Here is a 27,446-nt window from a genome sequence, read left to right on the forward strand (position 1 = left end):
AACTTCCTGACTCCACTGCCGTACTTTTGTTTTCTGCTTGAATAAAGCTTTTTGTTTATTGACCATCTCTCTCCAGTCTTTTGCTTTGGGGTCCAACATGCTATAGGCCGTAACATGATGTACTTTATGATTCTGTTTTCTTCAAGTTTGTATTGTGTTGGTCGAATGCACTTATTGTAAGTCACTTTGGATAAAAGCGACAGCTAAATGCAATGTAAGGTAATGTAATATAACATGAGATTATCATAGGCTAATGCACATCTGGTTCACAAGGCCAAAAGGAGAACTGGTTAGACCACACTTAACAGAATGAGAGAAAATGAGTGACAGAGAGAAGGTCACTATCCTTGTGCTGATTTTATAAATAAACACAGGACAGAAAAATAAAAACAAAGAAATGGACGACATAACATACGTCACAGCCTTGGTGAAACCCTTTCAAGGCTCCAATAACAAGTGTTCTCCATTTCCCCAACAAAAACCCAGTCCAACGCATTCAACCCTCCGAAGGACCCGTTCACTGCTCTTACGTCAGTGCCTTTTGTTGAGATGTTTTACAAAAATGGAGACAGCAAAATGACACAACATATTTGAAAAGGCTTCCAACCCAGAAGGCTGTTTCAGCAGCTGTCGGCGGAGTGAGGAACAAGTAAGGCTTTTACATGATTCTTCATTTAATTCAAGCTCTTACATTTACAATGTATTGGATCGAGGGTCACTCTGGCGAAATGTTCATCTATGTTTTGTCCATGGATTCAGGAGTGCATTATTGTTAGTGCATGTTCACAAGGCTGCCAGAGTTCAGGGCTTTGAAAGCTTATTGTATATGTTCAGATCAGTATGTGTTACCGGTGTAACTTGGAGGACGAAAACAAACCACTGAAAGCCACATAAGGAAAAAACATTGATAAAAACCTTTTACCTTAACACAGGAAATAAAAACTAACATCAACTGATACTGAGTGACAGGGGACAGCCACAGGTTAGTTCTCCTTCTCAAAGTGCAGAGTGGGAGGAGAGATCATACGAATATAGCGGAAATCGGTCCGTGTGTGTGTGTGTGTGTGTGTGTGTGTGTGTGTGTGTGTGTGTGTGTGTGTGTGTGTGTGTGGACACATCGGTTCATGAAGAGTTTAACATATACAAATGTTTTAACTAAGGTTTTTCTTCATTCAACTTAAGTCCTATCCTCAGGATATTTCCTTTAATACTCACGTTTTGATCCTTCTGTTGTAATTGTTATCTTATAAAAGTCATATAAAGCATTGAACAATTTTCCTTGAAAAGAAACCGGGAAAACTAAAAAACCATAAATCTTCAAGTATACGTCATTACCCTTTCCTCTAAAACACCCAATACTTACAAAATGATTACAGTACAAATTATTTAGACTTTACTCGTTAACCATAAGGCTATACAAAATACTAGTCAAAAATAATAATGCTTGTTCACTGTACCTTATTTTAACTAGTAATAACTTTTAACTACTAATAGCAACCAGTGAGTTTTTACTACGTACTGCTTCCTTTGACGTTAAGTTCTGAGTTCCAACATGTAAAGCGAGTGTGCAGGGTTCACAGTGGGCTGAATTATAAAGTACCGAGCTTCTTGCAGGGCTGCACATTTAAGACTATGGAATTAGGTTCGTGCCATTAAGATAAAGCAACACTTTCTCAGAATCAAGCAAAACTAAAAGTTTAAGAAAAAAAAATACTGAGTCAAGCAAAATACATTTGATTTAAAAAATAAAACTATAAGTTGCAAACAAATCATTTGTGTATCATGTAAACTATAAGTATTTTTTCTTTGTTTTAACATATCTTCAGACCTTTGCTCTCTCATTTTTTGTTTTTTCGATTCTGGCACAAACCTCCCAGGTGGGCGGGACTTTCAGGGGTGCGTACTCAGTTTTTGAGTGACAGCCTAGTCCTCCGGCGATTGTACAGTGCACCAACACTAACGTGGCCGAGTGGACTCCGGAGTTTGTTGCATGAGTTGCACTGTACGATCTGTGGTGTAGTGGGCTGTCACTAAAAAGCTGAGTAGCCAATGGGGACGCACCCCTGAAAGTCCCGCCCACCTGGGAGGTTTGTGCCAGAATCGAACAAACAAAAAATGAGAGAGCAAAAGTCTGATCATTGAGAAAGAAGCAAAGAGAACTGCAAACACAAATATATGTTAAAACAATAAAAAAGACATATAGTTTACATGATTACACAAATGATTTGTTTGCAACTTATAGTTTTATTTTTGAAATTAAATCTATTTAGCTTGACTCGGTTTTTTGTTCTCTTAAACTCTTAGTTTTGCTTTATTCTAAGAAAGTGTTGCTTTATCTTAATGAAACAAACTGATTCCATAGTCCCAAATGCTCTCAGTTCTGCACAGCATTGTGAAGTTTGCGTTAGTTGTCAAAAAAGTATTGTATTGTATGTCTGTATGTATATATGTATGTATTGTTTGCAGGGGGCGTTTAATGCATTAGTGTTTTTTTTATCTGAGAAAAAGTGTGTGTATAAAACACGCAGACGGTGATAGGAGACAGGTTTGAAGTGAGGTGATGCAAATAAGTTCAGTTCATGGATGGAGCATATACTTGCATGTGTATAAATATATATATATTTTAAATGTTTCCAGATTCCTTCCCATGTTAACTGCCAGTAAACAGACGATGATGATCATCATGGGAATGATTTATGTCCTGCTGCAGGGAATCAATATCATTTTATTATTAATCAATAACCTGCCAGCTTCACCCCAAGGCTTTATCTGACCTGATGTTTGATGACATCAGAGTGTTGACCTGGGTGTGAATCGAACACACACACACACACACACACACACACACACACACACACACACACACACACACACACACACACACACACACACACACACACACACACACACACACACACACACACACACACACACACACACACACACACACACACACACACACACACACACACACACACACACACACACACACACACACACACAGTTTAAGCCACCAGAGGAGATCATTTAGCTGTCACTATGTGAACAACATGTATGAGTGGTCGTTTTTCTTCTAAACAAAGTCTAAGCAGTGAATGGAACGTGTGGCGGACCTTTCTTTAGTGAAAGTGCAGTAGAAGCTGAGGAATATAATATCATATGTTTTCACAGCCAGTGAAGTGAACAGTGAGAGAACGCACAGCACCATGACCCTGAAACGGGGGGTTATGTATTGTAACCCTAGTCATATAAGCACAGACGGAGCCCTCTACTGGACTCTATGGGTACTCCTCTCAACCGTGCTATGCGAGCATTCACCTACTGAGTTGCATAAACGTAGCTGGCCAATCGGGGCGATCCTACCTGGATGCGCGCGCAGCTCACAGTATATAAGCCGGCTACGCCTCCTGACTGTCATCCTACACCCTCTTCAGCGAGCGGCATAGGAAAGACCCCCCCCCCCCCGAGATGTTGGGGATTTTCATTATCTAGTTAGGTGCTTTTTAAGTCCTGTGTGTGTGGGGGGGGGGTCCCAAATTGGATAATGTATTGATTTCAAACCATGTCAGTGGGCTGCAGCATACATTATTTTTGAAAGAGTGATGCATAATAATCAGTTGATTGTTACTATTAATGATCTGGACATGCAGAAGAGGCTAAAGTGATCACACAACATTGTCAACATTCATGTTCCACGTCTCTCTCCTTTCCATAACCTGCAGCCTCTCTTCCACCTTCTTTAGTCTCTCTGTCTTCTTCCTGTTCACTACTCTCTCTCTCTCTCCTCTTTCTCTTTTTCTATCTCTCCCTGTTGTTCACTTGTCGCTCCTCCTCACTTGTCTCCTCCTCACTTGTCGCTCCTGCCAGTGAATTAAAAGCAATTCAGCCATTTACTTAATTTCACTTGTTTGTTTGCATTCTTTTTGTTTTATTTGAATCAGTTTTGCTTGATTCTCTAAAGAGAACAAAGATGTAAGCAAATGGTGTTTTATACAATTGTATGTTATTATCACATCATAACGGCAATAGATGTATGTTGTTTTAAAATGATGCCTATTGTCTATATTGTAAATGAAGACTATTGTTATAGATAAATAGATAGATAGATGGATAGATAGACAGACAGACAGACAGACGGACAGATAAATAGATAGATAAATAGATAGATAGATATATAGATAGATGGGGTTATTAAGCCTAGATTATTTTGTGTGACTGTACCTGCAGTTCCTCCCTGACTTCCATCACTCTCTCTCTCTCTCTGTCCTGTCTCTTCCGTACCAGAGCTGAGCTTCGACTGACGTAGTCTTTTCTTTATATCTGAGTCAGTGTAAAAAGAAAACAATACAATGTTATATCTTCAATGTTTTACTCAAATTGAAATGAAAGAAAAGCATTACAACGTTTGTTAAAAGGTAATCCTTCTGACATTGGATGAATGTAATTAACTGTAGCTCTCTAGCTAGTTTATTCACGCAATGTAAACCAAAGTATAGCCTATAGCTGCAATATAAGTTAGTGTGCATGTTGTCGGACGTCCACTGACTAATGTAGAGCGTTCACAGAGGATCTGCTGGTCATATGATGTCCTGATGAACAGAAACACAAGCAGCCCGCTGGACTCAGATCTCTAGATACCTCATCACTCCTCCGCCGCTCCGATACAAGTCCGGGCTGCAGAGGTTTGTTGATGTTGATACATGTCGTCTTCTTCTGTTTGCTTTAACTGAGGCTACGTAGTTATGCAGCGCCCCCATCAGCAGTAAATGGAAGTTCTACAAAATACCCAGTTTTGTGCAATTATTTCACAAGTTTTGTTACACAGCTCGGAAAAAATTACCGAGGTCCGGACCTCGGTGACCTCAATGGTGGATACGGCCCTGACTCCTGGGATGATAGATTTGCCTCTCTTATGCCCCTGAATGGAGGAGGGACGCCGCAAAACTGGAGGGAGTACCCCAGTTTCAGTGTCCTGTCCACCCATGCTGTCAGTACACAGCTGAGCTTCCATTTCCCATAAAACTGTTAGGGGACCTGCAAGAAGCTGTGGAGTCGCAGCTAAGAAGCTGTAGCACTCTCTGGTGGCCCACTCCGCCACCAAACCTTCCATAAAAGGAAGATTGGCCCATGGGGGGCTGACCCAGAAAGGGCCGATTTTCTACTGAGGTCCTTGAACGCACCGCGGCATGCTCTTGGGGGGACCCGAGCCCCGTCATATGCCCCTTTCACACCAACGCGTTTTCAGCTCCGGCTCGGAGCTGGAGCCTGAAAAGTACTGTTTTGTCCTGTTCACACCGCAGAGGCGCCGCCTCTTAGCTCCGGAATCCAGTTCACTTCCAGCTCCAAACATGTCGGTCTAGAGGCAAGAGCTTCGGAGCTAAGAGGCGGCGTCGCTTACGTCTCTCTTACGTCGAGGCAGGGGCATCTCCTTGAAGTAGATGCTGAAGACCACAAAGAAGTCTTGCATTTCGCATGTGATGTTTGTAAAGTTCCAAGTAAAGTCGTCCCTTGTAATGTCGTCCGATGCCTTCCATTTTGTTTCGTAAGAGGATAACCAAAGCGAACAACGCTCAATACAATCGGCCATTGTTGTTGTTGTCGATGTGAGGGATTTCCGCGCGGTTTGGATTTTATGAAGCAAGCACGTAAACGGTAACGTCATGACGCAGCAGCGGCAGCTCTGGGCGGTGTGAACAGAGCGGGAGCAGAAAAGGAAAACCGGAGCTGAACCAGAAAAGCTCCCGCTCGGAGCTAGAAAGGGAAAAGCGCTGGTGTGAAAGCCGCAATAATGTCGTCTTCACAGAGACGGTGAAATGCATCAATCGGAGCTATTACACTAGGTGAGGTGTGTTTTCTGACAACACACCAGCCATAATGTCCCCGCACCCGCACAGCGCTTTGACAGCACTTCCTGTGGTTTATCACACTCACATGCGCGCGCCCACTGGCTGCCTCCTTTACTGAGGCGGTGAGTGGGGAATTGTGTCTCATAATGAATCAATTAACATCGTATGAAACGGATCCTGCTGATTTCAACGAGACATTTATGGGGAAATGTGGAAAGAGATGACTCTTATTCTGGGATTAATGCAATCGTTTTTATTGAATGCATTTTTCTCACACACATCACTCTATGACTAGGGTTACAATACGTAACCCACTGTTCTTGGAACAGGGCCTGCATTTCTGTTGAAAGGAAACCTATCTCCTCCGAGGATGATATATTTGCCTCTCTTACACCCCTGAATGGAGGAGGGACGCTGCAGAACTGGAGTGAGTTGCCCAGTCTCACTGTCCTGTCCATTCACTCTGTCAGTACACAGCTGAGCTTCCATTCCCCATAACACTGTGTTTTAGGGGACATGCAAGCAGCTGTGGAGCCGCAGCTAAGAAGCGGTGGTACTCTTATGGGGAACCGACATTAAAAGGGACGATTTTCTGCGGAGGTCCTTGAACGCCCCGTGGCCCCTCTCGCATGATCTCATCACAGTCTTTTTTTCTTTTCTTTTTTTAAAGTGCCATGCTGCGTGATCCCACTGTGGCCAGGGACATCACATGGCAAGCAGCGGCGGCTACACCGTGGACCAGGATATTAATTTGGCCGATGCTGCTGATCCGGTGAGGTGGGGGCATCTTGCGGAAGAGCAATCAGTGAGACGTCCAACACACCCGTGTTTATTTGCAGCCGCCCTGTCACGTGGCAGCGGGGCAGAGGTTCTCAGCCTGATGTCTGTGGGAGCAGATGGCTGCCACGTTCCGCCGCCATGGTCATCACCAGGGGGAAGTCCTGGCGGACAGACCTGGGCGGTGGACTTCCATGGGCGGTGGACTTCCATGGACGATGGACTAGTGTTCATTTAGTTGACTAAAACAATGACGTAATATGTTCGTCAACGACCTTTTTTTCCATGACGAAAACGAGACGATGACGAGACGGCACCGATGGCAGTACACAATAGCTGCTACGAAATCATCATGCAATATCGTTGACGAAAAGTGACGAGACGAAAATGTAGTTTACTAAATAAAAACTATGCCAAAATCTCTTTACTTTCGTTGACTAAAAATGAGGAGACGAAATATTATCAAAGATAACGTTACATCTCTGATAGTCAGTCTTTCTCCCAGCAGTTCCATTTCTGGTGCTGCGCTGGGCAGCAGCTGTGTGTCTGTGCTGCGCGCGGCGGTACATTTGAATTACACCGGGCAGCGGCACACTGAACTGTCAGGAAGACTCGGGTCTAACTCGTGGTCTAACTAACCTTATTCAACAGAAAATAAAATGGCAACAACAGGGCTTGGGAGCAGTGGTCGCACTCGCGTTAACCGAATACCCCCCGTCAGCGCGAGTGAGTGATAAATTGTGCACTCGACGGGTAATAATGGATTATGACGGAAATGTTACGATCCTGTCCGTCAAAATGACTGACAACGAAAAAGTCTAAAGCCACCACTGCTTGGGAGAAAGAAACGATGTGATATTTGGGCCCATTTTCGTTACAATGAGGCGGAGAAAAAAAGCTAATGCATTGTTTTATCAGAAGGGAAGCAATGTGGCCAAAACACAGCTGGTAAAAACACCACAAACCTGACCAGATACTCTCTGCAAAGCTGCTTTCTAATCAACCTGTGTTTTTCATCAAATAAGGACAAGATATAATCTTATTTATTTATATACTAAAATGACAAATTATTGGTTTTGCCCGACAACGAGAAGTCCTCGTCATCTTCCTCCCCGGCAAACAGAGCCATTCGCCCCGCTGGAATGGCGAACGTGAATGGCACCGCCTCGGCCATATCCTGGTCCCCCAAACACTCGAAGCATAGATGGTGGGGATCGGCGCCCGCTATTAAGCCAGGGCACGAAGGACAGGCCCGGGTCTCTATTAGTGGTGACTCCATGAAGGTATGATAACTTCTTTCTTCTTCTTTCAAACGTTTTACTTTCCTCTGTCAGGTCTTCTCCTGCTCGCTGAAGAGAAACATATGACAGTCAGGAGGTGTAGCCGCCTTATATACTGTGAGCTGCGCGCGCATTCAGGTAGGCTCGCCCCGATTGGCCAGCTACGTTTATGCAACTTAGTAGGTGAATGCTCGCATAGCACGGTTGAGAGGAGTACCCATAGAATCCAGTAGAGGGCGGAGCCTGTGTGAGATACAACTTCCTCCCCTCACTGATGCTGGTTCAATGAGAAAATACTCTTCAGTCTTTTTTTGATCGTGAACTCAGTCCTAGAAAATCAAAAGCCTCTGGCAGAAAACACTCCTTCTCCACCTTCCTTAGCCATTTTGAATGCTATTCCCGAATTGATAAAGGAAAGGGGACACAGACACTAGACTGGAGAAACTAAACATGTTTTGAGTTGAGGAAAGATTCTCTGTAAAAATCATGTTCCAGCATGTCATGTGTGAGACACACACAACAAGCATGGCTTCCTGCAGTTCAGAAACGACAACGTGTCACTCTCTGAACAACTGCATTGACATTGACATTTTTATTTAGCGCATCGAGCTGAAAATATGCTACTGAAGGCTGTCATGTGCTGTGTGCCTAGGGAGAGCCAAGGAGGCTAAAGATAGGTTATATTTGACAAATTACTATTTTTGTTTTAATGCTCAGGAAGGATACAATTATTATGAGTCATGTTGTCATTGCCTGACCCCAAACAATAAGGTGCTGATGAATTAAAAGCAACAAACAACTAGCTAGGCTGCTGAAAATGAGATCGATTGATCCCAGGCTGATACACTACATTATTTAAATGCACACCAAGGGTTTATGTCTTAAAATAACACTATTAGTTATGTGAATTAAGCATTTCAAAGGAAAAAATGTAATGCAAACACTAAGTTCATGACAATCTGCTCTTTGTTTCTTTTAGCTTACAAAGAAACAAAAAACAAATCCAGATCATAGTCAGATGGATTAAAGGTAACACTACTCATTAGAGAAAATACAGGTAGACTCCAACTTGACAACAATTCCAGCAGTGTGTTTTCCTTGTTAGTCTGTGAGTGTAATCATTGTAACATGTGATGATATTTAGCATTGCATTTGATGTGATGTCATAGCAAGAATGATCTGTAGTTCATACCTAACTTATTATGTGAAGCATAGAAAGGCAGGTCCCACATTAACAGGGGCAGGAGTATAACCTGTGGATTTAACTGAGTTTTTAAATGTTTCATTCCACAGGAGATACATCAGGAAAACCTTACAAGCTTCAAGAGAAAGTACACAGGATGTGAGTGGCACGGTTAAAAAGGCCTGCATCGAGAACCACTGCCCCGCAATCTGGTTTGACCACTTGGTCAATTATTGACTGTGTGACTGTTAGCCCCGGAAAACATTCACCATCTAAACAAAAACACCTACAGAAAAACATTGATTACACGTCCCCTGTGTAAAAAGCCAAAGAAAGGCAATTGTGACCACATGGCTTTACATGATGACTGAGCTGTGCCAAAACCACCCACTAAAAATAGCACATTCAGGAGGCCTACAGTATGTGAAAATTGTCAAAATGGATAAACCAGCTGCAGTTCGAAGCTCGCTGCAACCATTGCCATGTGTGTGATAACCCAGCGGAGTAAGAAGCACGTTGTATCAGCTGAGAAAACAACCACTTTGGTTCAGATTGAATCTCTAGTCATTGCTTCTCACAGAACATACACTAAGCATAGAGTAGAAGAGAATGGCAGGATTTAAAAACAAGATACTGTAAAAGCCAAGGCTATGACTGACACAAATTATATAATTAGCTGCAGTGTAATCTAGTTCAACACTTGGATAAGAATAAACATGACATGTTAACATTTTTCTTGGAATGGTTCTCTTTCTAATATGGACAGATAGCTATCTTGTCTAACTATGAGCACCACCACAGTGAATCAGACGGACTGCCCCGATGTGAAGGTTCCTGTCCCTCTCTTCTTCACCATCGGTGTGGTGAGCCTGGCTGAGAATCTGCTGGTTGTGGTGTCCGTCATACTCAACAGGAACCTCCACTCCCCCATGTTCTGCTTCATCTGCAGCCTGGCAGCCTTCAACACCATGGCCAGCCTCACTAAGACCTGGGAGAACCTGATGATTGTGTTTGCCAATGTGGGCCAGCTGGAGAAGAAAGGTTCCTCTGAGATGAAGCTGGATGATGTGATGGACTCCTTGCTGTGTATGTGCTTCGTTGGCTCCATTAGCAGTTTCCTGGCTATTGCTGTGGACCGGTATGTATGAATGGCTTGGATTTGCACGTTTCCAGCATTTTTAAACCATATGCTTCAAAGAATGAGGGGTGGACTTGCATCTGTGATGGTATACATTTATTCCACCCCACTAATACACGAGAATCCCATTGCAAAGCAGTTTAGTTCCATTTTACTGCTGTGCTCTTTAGCTTCTCTGTGGACTGTGGACCCTACAACCAATTATCCTCTGCTCATATTTACATTCATCAGGCCTCACTAACTAGGACTCTGGGGAGAATTTGGTGAAAGTCTGAACTTTCCTCAGGGCTCTGCCTCATAGATCCAGAGCTTTCTAGTTGTACCTTGTTTACAATATGTTACACCTTCCACACAGCCACTAATTTCAGATCATGCGAGTATGGTATACAAATATGAAGTGACTCTAAACATGCATGAAATTCATTCATCAAATTATCCATAGTTGCTAAATGTGTCTCTCCAGTTTGCCGGTGAGGCATATATTTTGACAACAAGCTTAATGAGATTTCAGTTGGACCTTATACACATTATTTATGCAGTGTAACACAAGGCCAACATCTTAACTGAGCATATACAGATGTAGCACCTCATTTCAGACTCCAGCTTACAGCTTCCTGCCTACGACCTGCCTAAGACCAGTATCTAGGAATGTTAAGCCCTCCCACTATTTTCCAAGAGGGCGTTGCCAGATTTTCAATTTCAGGTTTTAACCAGGAGATGGCGCTTCATTCACAAATACAGAAAGACAAGTTTCATGGACTTTCAGTTGTGTTTTGAAGAGCATTTGAACACATCAATATTTTAGATCAACTAAAGTATATCTAATATTGTAATTCAATAATATAGTCTTCATATATTAAATAATCATAATAATAATGTAAATGTTTACATTACACTTCTTTATTTGTTATGCTCATACTTTTACCTTTACAATCGTTTGCTTTAATATGCAATATATTTCTTGTATATTTTTGTGTTTGCTTCCTCCTGCTCCCTTTCGGACACATACTGTATGATTTATTATTATTATTATTAATAACAATATATTATTAAGATAAGATGTTACTTTATTGATTGAATATTTTTTGTTTAGAATGTGCTGTCCCACGGTAATTCAGAAGGATCACAGGTCACATTCCGACCATTATTTAAAACAATAGGTGCTTTCACACCGTCGACAGTTTGATTTGTATAGAGGGAGCTGTGTGGCTGAATGGCCAGCGATTAGGTGTGGTACATTTATCATAGGGGATCAGAGCTGCAGTCAGATTTCATTTAAAAAACAGGTCTGATTTTAAGACTATTTCTGCACTCATAAAGAATGATAAGAATAAGAATAATGCATATTGAACTGGTTTAATTCATTAGTGAGTTTATTTAACACTAGAACCGCCAATCTGGTCAATTTGTGTGATGTGTGTTGTGTGTGTGCAATGTAACCTTTTTTCAATAAAATATGAAAGTCTCCCAGTCAGTGACTTTTCCTGAAAGTGTGTTATGTAGCACCCTATGTTGTTAAAAATTGCATTCTAATAGCGGGATTTACGGGTTAGGTAGGCCTATCAAAAACCTCTGGCGGTTCTAGTGTTAAGGTAATTAGGTACAGTAGAAGCCCTTTTTTATCAGTAACACATTTAGCAGTTGAACATAAAAGTCAACTAACTGAGGGTCACTTGCAATGACAGTGTTGTGTCTAACTGTAAGCTTGTCACTCAGAGTAACGGTTAATTTGGAGAAGAACGATCAGGGGGAGGGGGGGAGAGAGCTGTGGTTGATGGGCCATTAGTTGTGTAAATACACAGCTGAGAGCTGCCGTTTCATTCAGACTGTTTAAAAAACGGTAACAACGGACTATTTTTCTTAGCGGATGCATGTCAATTTAAATCAATACAACTATTTTTTAAATCAATAAAAACATTTTCTAAATCCATAAAAGCATTTCAATTAATATTGGGAGTCATGTCGTTACTTTGTTGAGAATGTGGCCATGTAATAAGCAGGATAATGTGCAGCGACGTGTTCCTTATGGGGAAAATAACACCCTTCATGCAGATCAAGATCCCTCCGCTACGCGTTGGGATCCTGATCTGCCGACGAGGCTCCATTAAAATATAAATATGTTTAGTGAATTACTGAGTTTAGGCACGTTAATAACGTTTTAATGAAGTTGAATACAGCATATTCATATGTGTCAGTGATTTCATGTCAATTTGGCGAACATAAACATAAATGATCGTGGTGAAGATGATGATTAAATTAGGATTACAAATCGAGAGCCGGGCTGCATTTCCTCCCGTTCGTTTTTTTCGACTAAACAACATTATTTTGTTAAATAACAACATGGTGATGTTTTGTAAATGATTACATGTCTCTTATTTAGCACAGAGTATGATATCCGTGACATATGGATCTTAACAAAGTTCCGCTGTACATCCAGCGTACTGTATCTGACTTTATTTCACATGAGCTCCAGTGTGGAACCCCACTGCACCCCCTGGTGGATCAATGATCCATTGCAGCTGGCTTCATTATAATTACATTTATTTATCACGGGGGAGGTCTCAAGTCAAGCTGGAGGTTTTCCCTTGAGCGAGGGCAGATCACGTACAAATCACGGCCTTCGCGTTTCAAACTGTCTGAAATGAAGCGCTACATCTGTAATAGAATCACTTGTTTTTCTTTCCAGCTACATCACGATCTTCCATGCTCTGCGATACCACAACATCATGACTATGCGGCGCACAAAGGCTATCTTGGGGGTAATCTGGATAACATGCGGGGTGTTAGCCGTGCTCATGGTGAGGTTCTTCGAATCCAAGTTCATCATGATCTGCTTTGTTGCCTTCTTTGTCGTCTCCTTGGCAATTATCTGCTTCTTCTACTTCTACATGTTCATGCTGGCACGCATCCATGCCGGAAAGATTGCTGCCCTGCCCAGCAGCAGTGGCGGGAAGTTTGGCCGCCAGCGGTGGAGGGGCAGCAGCATGAGAGGGGCCCTGACTCTGACCATCCTGTTTGGGGCGTTCGTTGTGTGTTGGACGCCGTTTTTCCTCCACCTCATTCTCATCATGGTGTGCCCCATGAACCCGTACTGTGAGTGTTACCGCTCCCTGTTCGAGCTGCACGTGGTGCTGATGATGAGCCACGCCGCCATCGACCCGGCCATCTACGCCTTCCGCAGCGCCGAGCTCAGACACACCTTCAGAAAGATGCTGCTCTGTTCAGACTGTAAGCAGCGATCATAGAGAACATCAATTGGCACCTTTTGTTTATCCAAAGAAAGCGCAGTTGCTCTTTACGTGCACACTGCTCTAAATTCATTTGTTGCATATATTCAGTGTTGCGAAAGCTATTTGAGGGCATAGCTTTGCAAGCCACCAACATGTATTCACACAGGAAGAAGTTGAACTACAGCAAAGCTACCCTAGACAAATTAAGTTCGGCTAACTAAAGAACCCTTAGATGCACGAGGGACTGGACCCTACACTCTTAAGTGGGTCAAAAAGGACCCGTATTAGAATAATATGTGGTTTTTTTATGCCATTTTTGTCATTTTGATTAAGAAAAATCACTTGTATAATATTTAGTATTATATTTTGGTTCACACTAGAAATATTTTATATTTAATTTTTCACTATTTATAATTTTAGGAAAAAAATGACATTTTGAAAAAAAACGGAATTCATAGAAAATGCATGCGGGTCATTTTTGACAATTTTTGACAATTTCTTAAAATATACATTTAAAATTTGAATGACATTATATCCAAAACATGTTTTTTGAGTAATAGCTGGAATATTAAATGATAAAAAAAATTAATTACTGTTAGGGAAATAATTGTCCGAGACTCCTAGATATGACGTGCATGACCAACCCTGACGTCTGTTATCTCCTTTAAGGAGATAGGCTGCTTCAGCCATAATGTTGTTGTTCCCATTCTATGACCGGGCAACCCTAGGTCACAGATGGTTTATTGTTGTGGGTACACTGGGACACTTCCTTCTCGGTGTTTGTGGACTCCAAGGTGTGAAATCTTCGAGGCCATAAGTGTCAGACGCAAGTAACTCAGTGTTGCCAACTGTTTAGGCTATCTTCTCAAATATGTTGATTACTCTCTGCAAAACCAGTTAAATGGGCTAACGAGAGAGAGGCGCTCCAGAATTGACGTGGCAACTCTACCGTGAAGTCAGAACCTCTGGCTCTTGGACTTGTGATGTGAATTCTCCGGCCGAAGCTCCTAATAAACCATCAGTGTTTGACATCAAAGCTCCTGCTCTTCCTGTGTCTCTTTCCTGAGTCGGTGACTCCCACTGCATTGCTGCTACACAGAAGTTTCCCTTACAAATTAGCGTTGTCGGCAGGATACCAACACATCTTCAGAACTGGTAAGTGTAATTTCAAATCTACATTTGGACATTGCCTTACCAGAATCTGTGATTGAAGCTATCCTAAAATTACCTGTGAAACTGAGCGGCTGTGTTTCGTTTTTGGTTAATGAACATTTGGGGATAATAAACCCAGGGGATCAGTGTCTGGGGACTCAGTCCTGGCTGATTTCCTCTGTGTAGCTGCTCGGGACAGAAGTGCCATACAAGCGTACACAGCTCATGTTTAGAGAAACCTTGAAGAAAGGCATCAGTAAAGTGGAGCTTCTGTATGAAAGCAATGTAAAGATTTGTATTGGACAAATCGCCGAATTCTGGGGGTTTCAGCGGCCAACACAGCAGTTAAAAATAAGCAGCCGGAGATATTCCCCCCATCACCTCTGTGAACACGGCTCCAGAGCTGCAGCCGCGGGTGTGTTTGTAAAACCTCCCCGTGTTTGTGGGGCTGGAGAAGTGCAGCCGAGAGGGAGAAAGTCACAGCTTTTTGTCTATAGCTTTAACTCACACCACCGCCGTCTCTATTAAAAACGAGATGGTCTATAAGCACTTGTTGTTTGTGACCGTTTTCTATGTGCTGATAAGACGAGGCAGCGCGAGGTGCGTGCATCACCCGATGCGCTACAGTTCCCTATACATGGCTAGAGGAGCTGGTGGTGGTCCGGGGTGCATACATAAAATTATAGGCTAATTGATCACGGGTGGGCAGTGGCAAGCAAAGTGTAGAACAAAACTGTGTTTCATCGTTGTGATGAACTCGATGGCGGGTGTATAGGCTGGTCGAGTAGGACTACAGTTAACTGTGCTGTTGTTGGAGAGAAAGGGTAGAGGAAAAAAAGTCTATGTTCTCCTGGTCGGGGGATCATAGCGCCACTAGAATAGAGTAGTGGTGTCGCAAGAGGATAAGCTAGTTATCGCTTTTGGACGGTCTTCAGGCACGATCTAGGACTTGTACAAGGGTGGACGGCCGCGCGAGTCAAGGCGCCCCATCTATAATTCCCTACCCCGTCTGAAACCTCTTAATTCGGATTAAATTGAGCTGGATGAAACTTTGCTGTCACGCTGATGTTTATTACGAGTTCATGTTTGTTTGTCTGATTGTTTGTATGGGGGGTCTATATTGGTTTGTTTACCCACCGCCTTGTGTATGTTTTGTAACAACTAATAATGAATCAGTCCATAGACAGGGTAAAATGAACTAAACTTTAGTTATCTCACCAAAAGTAAATGACTTGAGAAAAATAAATAATATAAAGATGTAAAGCAAAGTGAAAATAAATAGCAAAAGAGTGTTTTGATGTCCTGCATCTGAGTGTGCAGAGGAACATGTAAACAAGAAGCACACTGTTCAGGGTGTGCGCTGTAGGTGTAAGAAGAAAATAAGATGATATTGCTTTAACAATCCATTCTTAAATGGTATTGCTGGTATGTTAAGATATGTTTGTGACCTTGTATACACCCTATGCCCGTCTTACACCCTGAGACCCTCAGAGGGCATCACTGCTGGTCGTAAATACCTGCCTGAGGAGATCAGGGTTGCAAAAAATCTGTCTGCTCAATTAGGTCAATGTTGTATTATTTGTTTCATTTATTCTTAATCTATGTAGTGTATGGTAATAATGAATAAAAACGCAATGTATTGAACACATTCCGAAACAAAACAGATAAGACAGAACTAGACTCAGACATAATACTAATTATTGTTGAAATCTTTTGCGCTTTTGCTGCAAAATGGAAACTTTGTTGATTATCTATTCCAACTGGCCACTGGAATCAGATAATTGAAATAAGTTGAAGTTCAATTACAGTTTTAAAAATAGTTTAACATTCTTTATTAAACTGTTTCAAATTATTTCTCGTATCAACCAATTGGTCTATAGACATTACTAAGATTATAATAGTTGTTAAACTACTGACAGGTTTTTTGAAACCGAGCTTATGAACAAAAGAGTAAAGGTCGCTGGTTAAGCCAGGATCAATATATTTGTTGAAGTTTTTATTGTGTGCATAATAAATGTGTTAAATTAATTGAGCAATTCTTTAAAAAGTATAATCACACACACACACACACCCCCCACACACACACACACACCCCCCCACACCCCTACACACACACACACATCCCCACACACACACACACACACACATGTACCCCACACACACACACACACACACACACACACACACACACACACACACACACACACACACACACACACACACACACACACACACACACACACACACACACACACACACACACACACACACACACACACACACACACACACACACACACACACACACACACACACACACACACACACACACACACTTTGGATAAGTATTCACTTTATCCACATTGTAAATTGTTGCCTTCTTTAAAGTTATTAGTAATTCAAGATTAATTATTAAATTAAAAGTGGTACATAACATAGAATAAATAAAATAACTTTGACTTGATAATTTTGTTCACATCATTAGACCTGTCCTCTAATCTCTACTAGAATAAGATACATGTGCATGTTTGGGTGTTTTAACACTCCTGTAATGGACCTAATCTTGTTATCCTTTTCATTACAGAGCTGGGAAAATGGTGTATTTCTTAGATTCTGATCCGTGCAAGTCCAATTTTGACTGACTTTAGTTCTAATGTTAATGTTCATTTGACTTCAACCCATAAGTAATTATTTAAATGAACTCAACATTTCACATGATGGATTAGTGTTCCACATTTTTCCCACTAATTTGTTTAATGATTAAGCCACTGGTAAAGAGAGACATTGATGACCTTGTGTCCCTTTTGTTGGTACGTGGTTCCATTTTGTCTATGGCCTTGGACGGCTTCACTGAAAGTAAAACAGTTCTACCCTGTTCTACAGTCCGGCTGAGTGCAGTCACAGACATGCTATGGCTGCTCTACATGACATTAATGGTCTGGTCCGAGAATGAACACCATTTCCTGCTCCCAGAGAGAATGACGCTCCTCAAACTGAACATTACAGCCGTTGATACTGTCTCACGTGGGTCTGCTCCCCCCACCGAGCCAAGAACTGAAAGCTTGACATCTGCTTTGGACACTTGGAAGCCTCCCTGTCACACCAGCACCAACCCTTGGGTCAGTCAGATGAGACTAACGGCTTCACTTGGGGCATTTGGTTCAGAAATATTTTTTAATATTTTTTAAGGCTATTCATACTGCTATGCAGAGGATGCCTGTAAGTTGGCAAGCTGTTAAAAGCCCCTACTATTTTTAAAATAGGCCTAATGTCAGGGGCCTCTTAGTTCTACATGTATTCACATTGTATGGACCATGTGTCCACCTGGTAAAACTAGAGGCTGCACGGTACTCAGGCTACAATACGACCATTCTGTTCTGCTCTAACGATTCAATTGATAGATTCTACATCAAAACAATTATCTTTTATTGTTTCCAATGATAACGTCACCTTAAGTGGAGGAATGCAAACCTGTTTTCAAATGTAAGGTTTTGAATTTGTTTGACGTTTCTCAGTAGTGACACCCTCAGACACCCAATTCTATTCATGCTATGCCATCAGTAATAACTCAGATGTTAGGGGGGATGAAGCTTTTCCTCCAAAATCAGAGATGCTTTGTTTTTCAACAAAGGTATGCATTTCCTGCATAATATATGTTTCTCACTATTGTTTTTTTGTTAGCTGCGCACAGGTGATACTGAGTCTTCTCGATTAATGGATTATGATCTATACCATGCTTACATGGACTCCTAAGTTATTATTTCATATGTAACATATGTAAGAAAAGGGAGGGCAGAGTCAATTATATTGTGTAATTGATTTTATATTGGAACATTTATTTCTCAAACCTGTTTTATGGAAGAGAAAAGAAAAATTTCTGATAAACTAATATTTTATCAAACGGTAAATGGTGAATTGATATAACATTTATAATCATTGAGAAGGGGTTATATCCACAGGGACTAGCTCACCTTTAACTTACAATAATATTTATATACAGTATATGATTCTTGCATGTTAAATGACTAACACAAACCTTACATTTATGCATGTGCATGTGTCAGGAAGGCTCCCAAATAATTCTGAGGGGCCTATCCTATTTTTGTAATTAAATGATAATGTGCTAATCCATTACCTTGAGTTGTCTGCACTCAGGAAAACATCTCTATCAGGTGTTAACCCAATAACTAGGACAGCTCTGAAGGCCAAGGGTCAGAGAGAGAGGATCACACTCTCCGGCTGCAGAGAGCACCCCAGCCACGGGCAAGGAGGCACGAGGTCGTTCGAGATGAGAGGATTCTACTCTTCAACTTTCTGAGGAGATGGGATGCTTCTTCAACTTTCTGCTCGGTGGGCTCAAGCAGACAACCCTGCAGAACGAGAGAGGGCTTCAGAGGCTTTATACAAGGTTCCTTGTTTCTTGGAGCAGTTTGATGTCTTCCTAACCTCTCCCATCACGGGGGGAGACCTGGATGCGCCACTTGGAATACGCAGTTGCACTGCTCTCAAGCAGATAGCAGAAGGAATGCAGGCAGATGAGCCTCCGTTTCACTCGGGGATCATACAGTGCTCACTGAATGAGCCACACCAAAGCAGAGCAATTGGGGGGGGTTGAAATATGGCGCTCTGATGACGAAGAGTTTGAGCCAATCAGTCTTGGATGTTTACAGATGTACAATTAATGACTGTCTTTATATTTCCAATGACCAGACATGTGTTGAATAGTGGTGATTCATATATTTTTGCCGGATCAGATTACACTTTCGCACTAAACAAAATTAATTAATTAATATTTTCAGATTATAAAGTATTGAATAATAAGATATTTCTACTATTATCACAGATAATGTTAATATCCTTAATCGTCCAGCAATCAGGCTTAACAACACTACTCTTTAATGTATTATACATGCACATGTTGACTTACAATGATGTTTCAAGTACTGGATTAATTTCAGTTTTGGCCCAAAACAAATATTTATAATATTTCATATACCAATTATGTAGCATATTTGATCCTCAAATTAGAGAAGTATAATTTAAAGAAATGTATATTCTATATTCAACATTAGATAAACACAGAAGAATCCTTTCCAAGTACCATAAGTAGATGCTCAGGTAAGTATGGCTAATAGGAATAATTGATAGACTTAATTTGGTACAAATCAGTGGTAGCATTCACAAATGTAATAATTCAAGTTTTAAGAACGTTTAATCCTTCCTTACCAGGTTTTTACAAAAGTATATATTCGCCTAACTTTTCCTTTTCAGATTTTGAACAATGTACTTGACTAAAATGAATGTATTGATTTGACAAAGTGCCTTACTCTTGACTAAAGCGTATTTAAGTAAACGTAAAAGTAATCCTAAAATTGAGGACACTGCACTTTTGCAGATTCCAGATTGATCAAGTAACTCAGCGTTCCCAACTGTTTAGGCTATCTTCTCAAATATGTTGATTACTCTCTGCAAAATCAGTTAAATGGGCTAACGAGAGAGAGGCGCGCCAGAATTGACGTGGAAATTCTACCGTGAAGTCAGAACCTCTGGCTCTTGGACTTGTGATGTGAATTCTCCGGCCGAAGCTCCAAATAAACCATCAAAACTCCTGCTCTTCCTGTGTCTCCTTCATGAGTCGGTGACTCCCACTGCATTGCTGCTACACAGAAGTTTCCCCCACAATTACATAGATACTCCAAGAAAACCACCTCACCGGGTCAAAAGACCCACTTATGCATCTAAGGGTTAAATAAAATAAACGAGTTTATAATAAAATGCCTTGTTCACAGGTCATTAATTATTATTTATGTAGGGACAAAAAACAATTGACATATGGAAGGAATGGTAAAAAGAAAAGTAGGCCTACAATTTGTTATGCTCCAAAATAGTTTATGAGTTAACTACACCAAAAATAGCAAGATTGTAATGTAACTACTCGAATCACCGTGCAAATATAAATTCTGTGGAAATACTCCTAGATGATATCTAATACACTTAGATATAAAACAATAGATGTAACATTCCATAATGTATTGCTGTTCAAAGACGGAACATTATGCTAGCAATCTATGTTGAAGGGCCTCAGGTTTGTTTTTGTAATCATTGTATTTATCTACCAACATATTGATAAATATATTAAATCAAAGTAATGAGCCAAAGACAACGGTACCTGCCTAGAATGAACCAAAAGCACAAACAAAAATTCAATAATGAAGATAAACTCATACTTAGGCGTATATTTTGCAGACAATGCTCTTTTTTGTGTTTTCACCCTAATCTGTGGGATCTGTCTTTGGTAGCCTAAATAGTGGTGCAGTGATGAATTCTTTTTGTAGGCCGACCCAAAAGTTAGCATTTTAAACTCCCTCGACATAAAGCAATGGAATTTTTCCCTTGTATTTTGGCTATGGCTGTCAAGTTAACACGTTAATAACGCGTTAACGCAAAAAAAATATTAACGCCACTAATTATTTTAACGCGATTAACGCATGTGTATTTTTTTTCCTCGGCCGCCCCGTAGTTTCAGAGCGCATCGAGTTTAAAATACCATCTGCTGACAGCCCCGCTCCTGCCGCCCGCTTGTGGCAGACCACACTTCCACGCTCACCGGCAGGCACCGACTGGCCATCGGGAGGACCGGGAGGGTGTGTGTATGTGTGGCCCGAGCGAGCGAGAGAGAGACCTTACGTGCATTGTTGTTGTTAGCATCTGGTGCTAGCTTGCTGCGCTAACGGATATAAGGAGCTGTTTAAATGAAAACAGAGGAGCGCTCTATCCACACAACTGCGCCGAGCACTTGACTTGATGCAGGAAGCAGACAGCGGGACATTGTACGAAAAGTCAGCACACTCATGATTGCAGCAACATGATTGCAGCGTCCAGGCAGCTCCCGTTCGAGCATATGCCTTGAGTTGCATAGCTCCAACGATCCAACACACACACACACACACACACACACACACACACACACACACACACACACAATTTGTATTGTATGAGAGAGGTTCCAGGTTGAATTGAGGCGAATATTTGTAATGTTCAGGTTGTTGTGTTTAATATTCATGAGAATATTTGTCATTGTTCAAATGATAATAAACATTAGCATAAAGCATATTTGTCCACTCATATGTTGATAAGAGTATTAAAAACTTGAAAAATATTCCTCTAAGGTACATTTAGAACAGATCAAAAATGTGCGATTAATTTGCGATTAATCGCGATTAAATATTTTAATCGACTGACAGCCCTAATTTTGGCATATTGCAGAAACTAAGGACATTTACGTTATTTCCACATGATATTCATCAGAGAAATCTCCACCAACAACACCACTTGATGATTTTTGTAGCGAAAATGAAAACCAGAAGAAAAAAGCTCACATATAAACAAACTACATCACTGTGACATCAAGTCACCAGCGCTTAGCTGAAGGCAGAGATGGCAAAAGTACACACATCCTTTACTCAAGTAGAAGTACAGATACTCGTGTGTTTACAAATACTCTGGTAAAAGTAGAAGTACTGACTAAACTTCTATAGAGAGGCGAAGTCCCTCCCTTTCCGGGAGCCTCCATGGGACCCCGGAAGCGGAAAATTATACATTGAAGTCAATGGAGAGAGAAAAGTTATCTTTTGATCCCGTTTGAATTGTGCCACGAATGACACATATGATGTTTGTCAATTTAAAAGAATATTTTGCAAGTCAAAAAAATAAAAATGTGTCGTAAAACTGTGAAGTTACCCATTTTTTTGTGTGAAACCGCTCAGTGAACTAGAGGTCTCTGGTCTCGCACAATACGCGTCACCATCACAAAGACGGCTGTCACGTTAGCAAATTTCACCTGTTTCTTTCAGAATGAGGCGAAAAGTATAAAATGAGGTGAAAATCACTACAAGTCTGGGCATGTTGAGAGCTGTACATACACGAAAGGGGAGTTAGTCGGTTCTGTAAGAGCCAGCATGCGGGACCGGCTTTACAAGGTTTCGGTGAGTAATATGAGTGCAATGTGTAACGTTAATGTCAGCTAGCTAACATTAGCTAACAAGGTACACTAACGTGTTTTGTTTTAGTAGCTAGTTTTCTCCTTAAGAACTTCGTGGTCTCTGTGTATGCTGTGGATAACATTAGTGTTCACAAGAACAAGGTACACTCCCGTGTTTTGTTTTAGTTGCTCTTCAGATTGAAGCGGCCAGTTTTATATCGACTATACAGTATAGTCTATACTGTATGTGTGATCTCCTTTTACATCTCGTTGTGTCATTTGAGTTTATTTGCTGTGTGTAGATTCAAGGATTTTGGTGACATGAACATGACCATCGCGGAGGCAGTCCAGTTACCATCCTTCTGTCTCCGTGAGGAGGGTGGGTCATATATTCTCAAGGAGAATCACCCATACTGGCACCAGGTCCAAGGGCAGCTGCACATCAGTCTCTGCTACTTTGTTGTGTGGACCACGAAGGAGGCGATCATCATCCTCATCCCCAAAGACCCTGCATGGCATGGAAATCTCCTCCTCCTGGAGAACTTCTACACCCAGCATATGCTCCCTGTGTTGGCCAGTAGAGAGGAGGACATTTAAATAAACATACTCTTAACACCCTCAGACTCTGCGTTGTGTTCCGTATGTGTGATGGGGTGTTATGCAGAGGGGAGGAAAACAGGACACAGCAGATTGGGATTGTGGTGGAGACGCTGAGCAGTTATTTAATTGTTGCATGTAATTATTATTATACTGCGTGCTTCTTAGTTATTCCATATTTTGCTGTAACATGGATCTGTATGTAACTCTATATTTACTTGTGATCTACCACACTTCCTTCTACATCAGACACCATCATTATACATGATGGTGTATATAGGATATATATATATTTGTATACATATCTGTAAATTGTATAATTTTATTTAAACGTCTTTTGATCTCTCTGTCTATAAACACTAACTGAGTAAGATTGACAATAAAGTTGAAAAATATATATATTCTTTATGAAAATAGTTGACTGTTGGCGAAATGAATCCAGATGAAACGTTGGACTGAACTACAACTACGCCTTTAAATCTCTACGGACTGTTTTCAGTGGGATGGCAAGTTCCTATCTTTAAACATTTATTAGTTTTTTCTCAGAACAGATTTGATTTTCTGAAGTTAATTTAACTTTGCCGACCATGTAAGGTCATTATTAAAAAGGTACAATCAATTTGTTTAGGGTTGAATAAAATAATGATAAACATTTCATTTGGATAATTTACTGACAGAATAAGAAACTCAATGATGCTCTACTCACCTGTTCCTTTTTATAAAGTGAAACAGTTGAAACGATAGATTTTAGTAAACTTAAAAACAACCTTCTCCAAAAGCTATCAAGGAATATACCGAATACTTGTTTTAGAACTTTATTACATATTTTTATATAAATAGTTTGAATGATCCATAATTGACAGAAGCTTGTGTTTACACTGACCTGTTACTCATATATTAATGTCTTTGTAACTTCAGTAAACCACTACCTCACTAATTTCTTTCATTCATCACGGTTCAGTAAACTAAGTGATACATGAACCAGTTTAATCATTATAATAACGTAGGATTGCAACTCTTTGAAACTGTAGGTGGCTCTTAAAAGAGCCGTTGTGTTTGGGTGTGCTGGTCTCAGGTCAGTCTAAGCCCTCTCTCCGCGGATGCAGCGGGCCAGCTGGATGTCCTTGGGCATGATGGTGACCCTCTTTGCTTGGTTCATCTTACTGGGGGGCAGCTACATGGATGTCGGTGCAGTCCACAGTCATTGTGCAGTTGAAGGCAGAATGGATGAAGGCAGATGAATTTATTATTGACTCCGAATGAAGCACAACTTCATGTCATACAATACATTGACTTTATTTGTAATTGTGTAAAAAAATAAGCATTGATTAGCAAGCAGGACCTGCAGGAACAGAGCACGGTGATGGATGGAGCTGGGAAGAGAGAAGAATAAAGAAAACAGATCAACTTTATTATCGGATATTAAAAATTCAATTTCAAAACAAGTTGCCGCTCCTACAGTTTTCTAGTATGTAAAGATGATTTCACTTGACCTATGCAAATATCACACTCAATACATGTGTGTCTCTGGGGGGTGCATTGTGCCTTTGATGTATATAAATAATATACCATAACCAAATACTATTACGTACAGTGGAAATCAGGTTGCCAGAGCAGGTCAGTCCAGTGTGCATGTTCCTCAGGGTCTCAGCAGTTACAGGTGAGGGAAAGAAATAAAAGAGAAAAAGGTCAGTAACAACACTTTAAAGTAACAACACTTTGAATAATTATCTCTTTTAATAATTTTCTATCAGTAATCACTCAACTACTGTCTTTCCAACAAACAGATTGACTCACTATCACCACAATGAAACACGTCCAGAAGAATGTCATGCAAAGCTGCCTGCCTGCCTTCCTTCGACTCTCTGCCTGATCTTTTAATGTTCAATGTTAACCATTTGAGCAGATAGCATTAAGTAGAAAAGATCGCCGATGCTAATGTGCCGTTAGCCTACCTCCCGCCCCCTTAGCACCTGGTGGAGGGGGCGATAGGCTACTCTTCAAATGTTTCACAAAATACTTACCATCATGACTACTCTTACTGTTTAACATTTGGGTTTACTTCATGTTAAGGCTAATACAAATGACAAGGCTAAGTAATGTGATGCTAACTAACGTGCTCGCTACTAGCTATGTAGCTAACTTGACTATGTTCCATGCAAAACATGTGTATTACCTGATATGTTTGGTCCAACGACTCCTGGTCCTTTCATCAGACGGGAAGCGATAGAACGAGCAAGTGGTATGATCACTTTTGTGATTCCAACCTGGTACAAAGCACACAGGCATCTTGTAAAAGTGAATTTATTGGAGCAATCTCTTATTTATTGGAGGGAATAAATGAGTTATGAGATCTTCTTCTTCTTCTTCTTCTTTGCTTTAATTGCGAGTCGCAACCAGTCTTGGAGCATTATCGCCGATGACATCACTTACGCGACCCAGAATGGGATTTGGGATTTGTAGTCTTTCGAGTTGCGTATTTTTCATAGTCTTATATCTCAACAGTTTTACGACAAACTGTGACTTTTTTTACATGGAAATTATTGTTTAAGATTGACAAACATCAATTCAAACGGGATCAAAAGATACGTTTTCTCTCTCCATTGAATTCAATGTATAATTTTTCGCTTCCGGGGTCCCATGGGCCGGAAGTAGATGGGCGTGACTTCGCCTCTCTATACTCAAGTAAAAGTAAAGCTGTTTTAAAGAGTAACTGACTTCCCTTTATATTAATAGAACAATAAATATCTTCTATTTCAAATGGTAATAATGTCATTGTTAGCTAATGAATGATTCAACACTGAACAACCACCATATAGAATACAAACAAGAAAACAAAGTGGGAAGGGAAGAAAACGCCTTGGATACACTGTAGATTCTAGGGTGACTACCTCTTCTTTGGAAACACAACAATTATTATGCTAATGCTTAAAACAACTGAATTGAAGTGAGTTATATGGTGAACTTTATTTAAATGTGTGTGATTGTTACATCCCCACTAAGGTCTAGGGGACCTGGAGACAATAACACACCAATAACCAATAAAATGAGGGAGTCAGTGTAAAGGTTAACAAAAGTTTGATTCCTTGTAAACCAAAGAACTGAACAGAAATACTCTTTGTGTGAGGAGGAGGAGGAGGAGGAGGAGGAGGAGATTGTGCCTAACTAAATAAATAAGTATAACAAAACCAGGCCTGTCTCTACATCTATCCTCTGAAACCAAAACTCAAACAAAACCCCTCACTAACTAACAATCCGCTAACCTAGTGTGTCTAACATTAGTTACCTACGTGATGAGAAATGTACAGGGTACACCAGACTTACCTAACTCCTCCACCTCTCAACACACACACATTCACAAAGGTCAGAAAGAACAAAGTAGTATCAGTTTCTAACAAGAGTCAAATTCAGGCTCCTCAGTCAGCAACAGGCCCAGGGTGAGAGAGAGGGAGAAGGCTTCCTGGGTGCCTCCTATATGGTCGGTCCTGGCTGCTGATAGGCCAGCTGAGGGTGAGAGGATCCGATCAGCCGTCAGACTCAGGTGCACAGGCAGATACCCATCAGCTGCTGATTAGCTGTAGAGAAGACTGGGGCTGCATCTCAGGTCGATTAAATGGATTCCTTGCGTCCCTCACTTGCGTCGTTTCCCTGCGTCTAGTCCCTCCCACCAGGGAAGCATGGAGAGACGCAAGGAAACCACGAGAAGCAGGGAAATTAGTTTTAAGAACAATGGGACGTCCTTTCCTCCGGAGCGTCACGTGAAGCAACGTCCGTTTCTGATGACGCCGCACAGCTGATTTCTGACAGCAGCTCTGTCCCCGTTGTTTTCACAAACACACCCGCCTCTGTTAGTACACATTTACTGACATATACATTTGTATCATCTGTAGACCCTAATAAATAAAAATAAAATAAGAACTCATTCTCAAAAAAGATAAACGCCATTCTTAAAATGTATAAACGAAAAAAGCGATTAAATGTTTCCAATAAATGAATAAAATGATTTTTAACCACTTTGTTGTTCAGATATAGCCAACCCAGTCTCACAAAAAAACGTGTAATAACTACATTGGTCCACAACGTAGGACGTAGTATTTCTACAAAAACGCCTCTGAAATTGTAAGATCCCTATGTTTATTTTCACCATTCATTCCAATGGCTGGCGTCTATGTCACGTGATCTTCAAATTTCTCCCTAAAGAAAAAAAAAACATGGCCGACCTTCGTTTTATTCTCGGTGGAAAATGCCTATTTTAAGGTTAGT

At 40.9% G+C, this 27,446-nt stretch overlaps 1 protein-coding gene and 1 long non-coding RNA gene across 5 annotated transcripts; one reads left to right on the forward strand and one right to left on the reverse strand.

Annotated features, from left to right (window-relative positions):
- The first annotated feature begins 506 nt into the window (after nucleotides 1-506).
- Nucleotides 507-19,253, forward strand: mc2r (melanocortin 2 receptor). 4 transcript variants are annotated; one of them, XM_071205788.1, is made up of 5 exons: nucleotides 507-649; nucleotides 6,517-7,906; nucleotides 9,197-10,224; nucleotides 12,911-13,452; nucleotides 18,761-19,253. In XM_071205788.1, coding segments are annotated over exons 3-5 (897 nt in total). In that variant the 5' UTR covers nucleotides 507-649; nucleotides 6,517-7,906; nucleotides 9,197-9,871; the 3' UTR covers nucleotides 18,763-19,253. The 4 variants fall into 4 exon arrangements, with proteins under 4 accessions (XP_071061889.1, XP_071061890.1, XP_071061888.1 ...); XM_071205789.1 differs by lacking the exon at nucleotides 18,761-19,253 and having other exon boundaries at nucleotides 12,911-13,022; nucleotides 13,146-16,458; XM_071205787.1 differs by lacking the exon at nucleotides 18,761-19,253 and having other exon boundaries at nucleotides 12,911-16,458.
- A 4,856-nt stretch (nucleotides 19,254-24,109) lies between these two features.
- LOC139435456 (uncharacterized) lies at nucleotides 24,110-24,857 on the reverse strand. The gene is made up of 3 exons (XR_011644688.1): nucleotides 24,776-24,857; nucleotides 24,526-24,556; nucleotides 24,110-24,357 (listed from the first exon to the last, which is right to left on the reverse strand). It is a non-coding gene; the product is annotated as an uncharacterized lncRNA (long non-coding RNA).
- Nucleotides 24,858-27,446: the final 2,589 nt, after the last annotated feature.

Source organism: Pseudochaenichthys georgianus, chromosome 16 (genome assembly GCF_902827115.2).
Source record: "Pseudochaenichthys georgianus chromosome 16, fPseGeo1.2, whole genome shotgun sequence".
In the NCBI taxonomy this organism is placed as follows: Eukaryota; Metazoa; Chordata; class Actinopteri; order Perciformes; family Channichthyidae; genus Pseudochaenichthys; species Pseudochaenichthys georgianus.

What these genes read in the sequence shown, in the direction of transcription:
- mc2r (XM_071205787.1), top strand. Translation starts at nt 9,872, where the DNA reads ATGAGCACCACCACAGTGAATCAGACGGACTGCCCCGATGTGAAGGTT. An exon ending in CTGGCTATTGCTGTGGACCG is followed by an intron (nt 10,225 to 12,910) that starts GTATGTATGAAT and finishes TTTTCTTTCCAG; the next exon opens with CTACATCACGATCTTCCATG.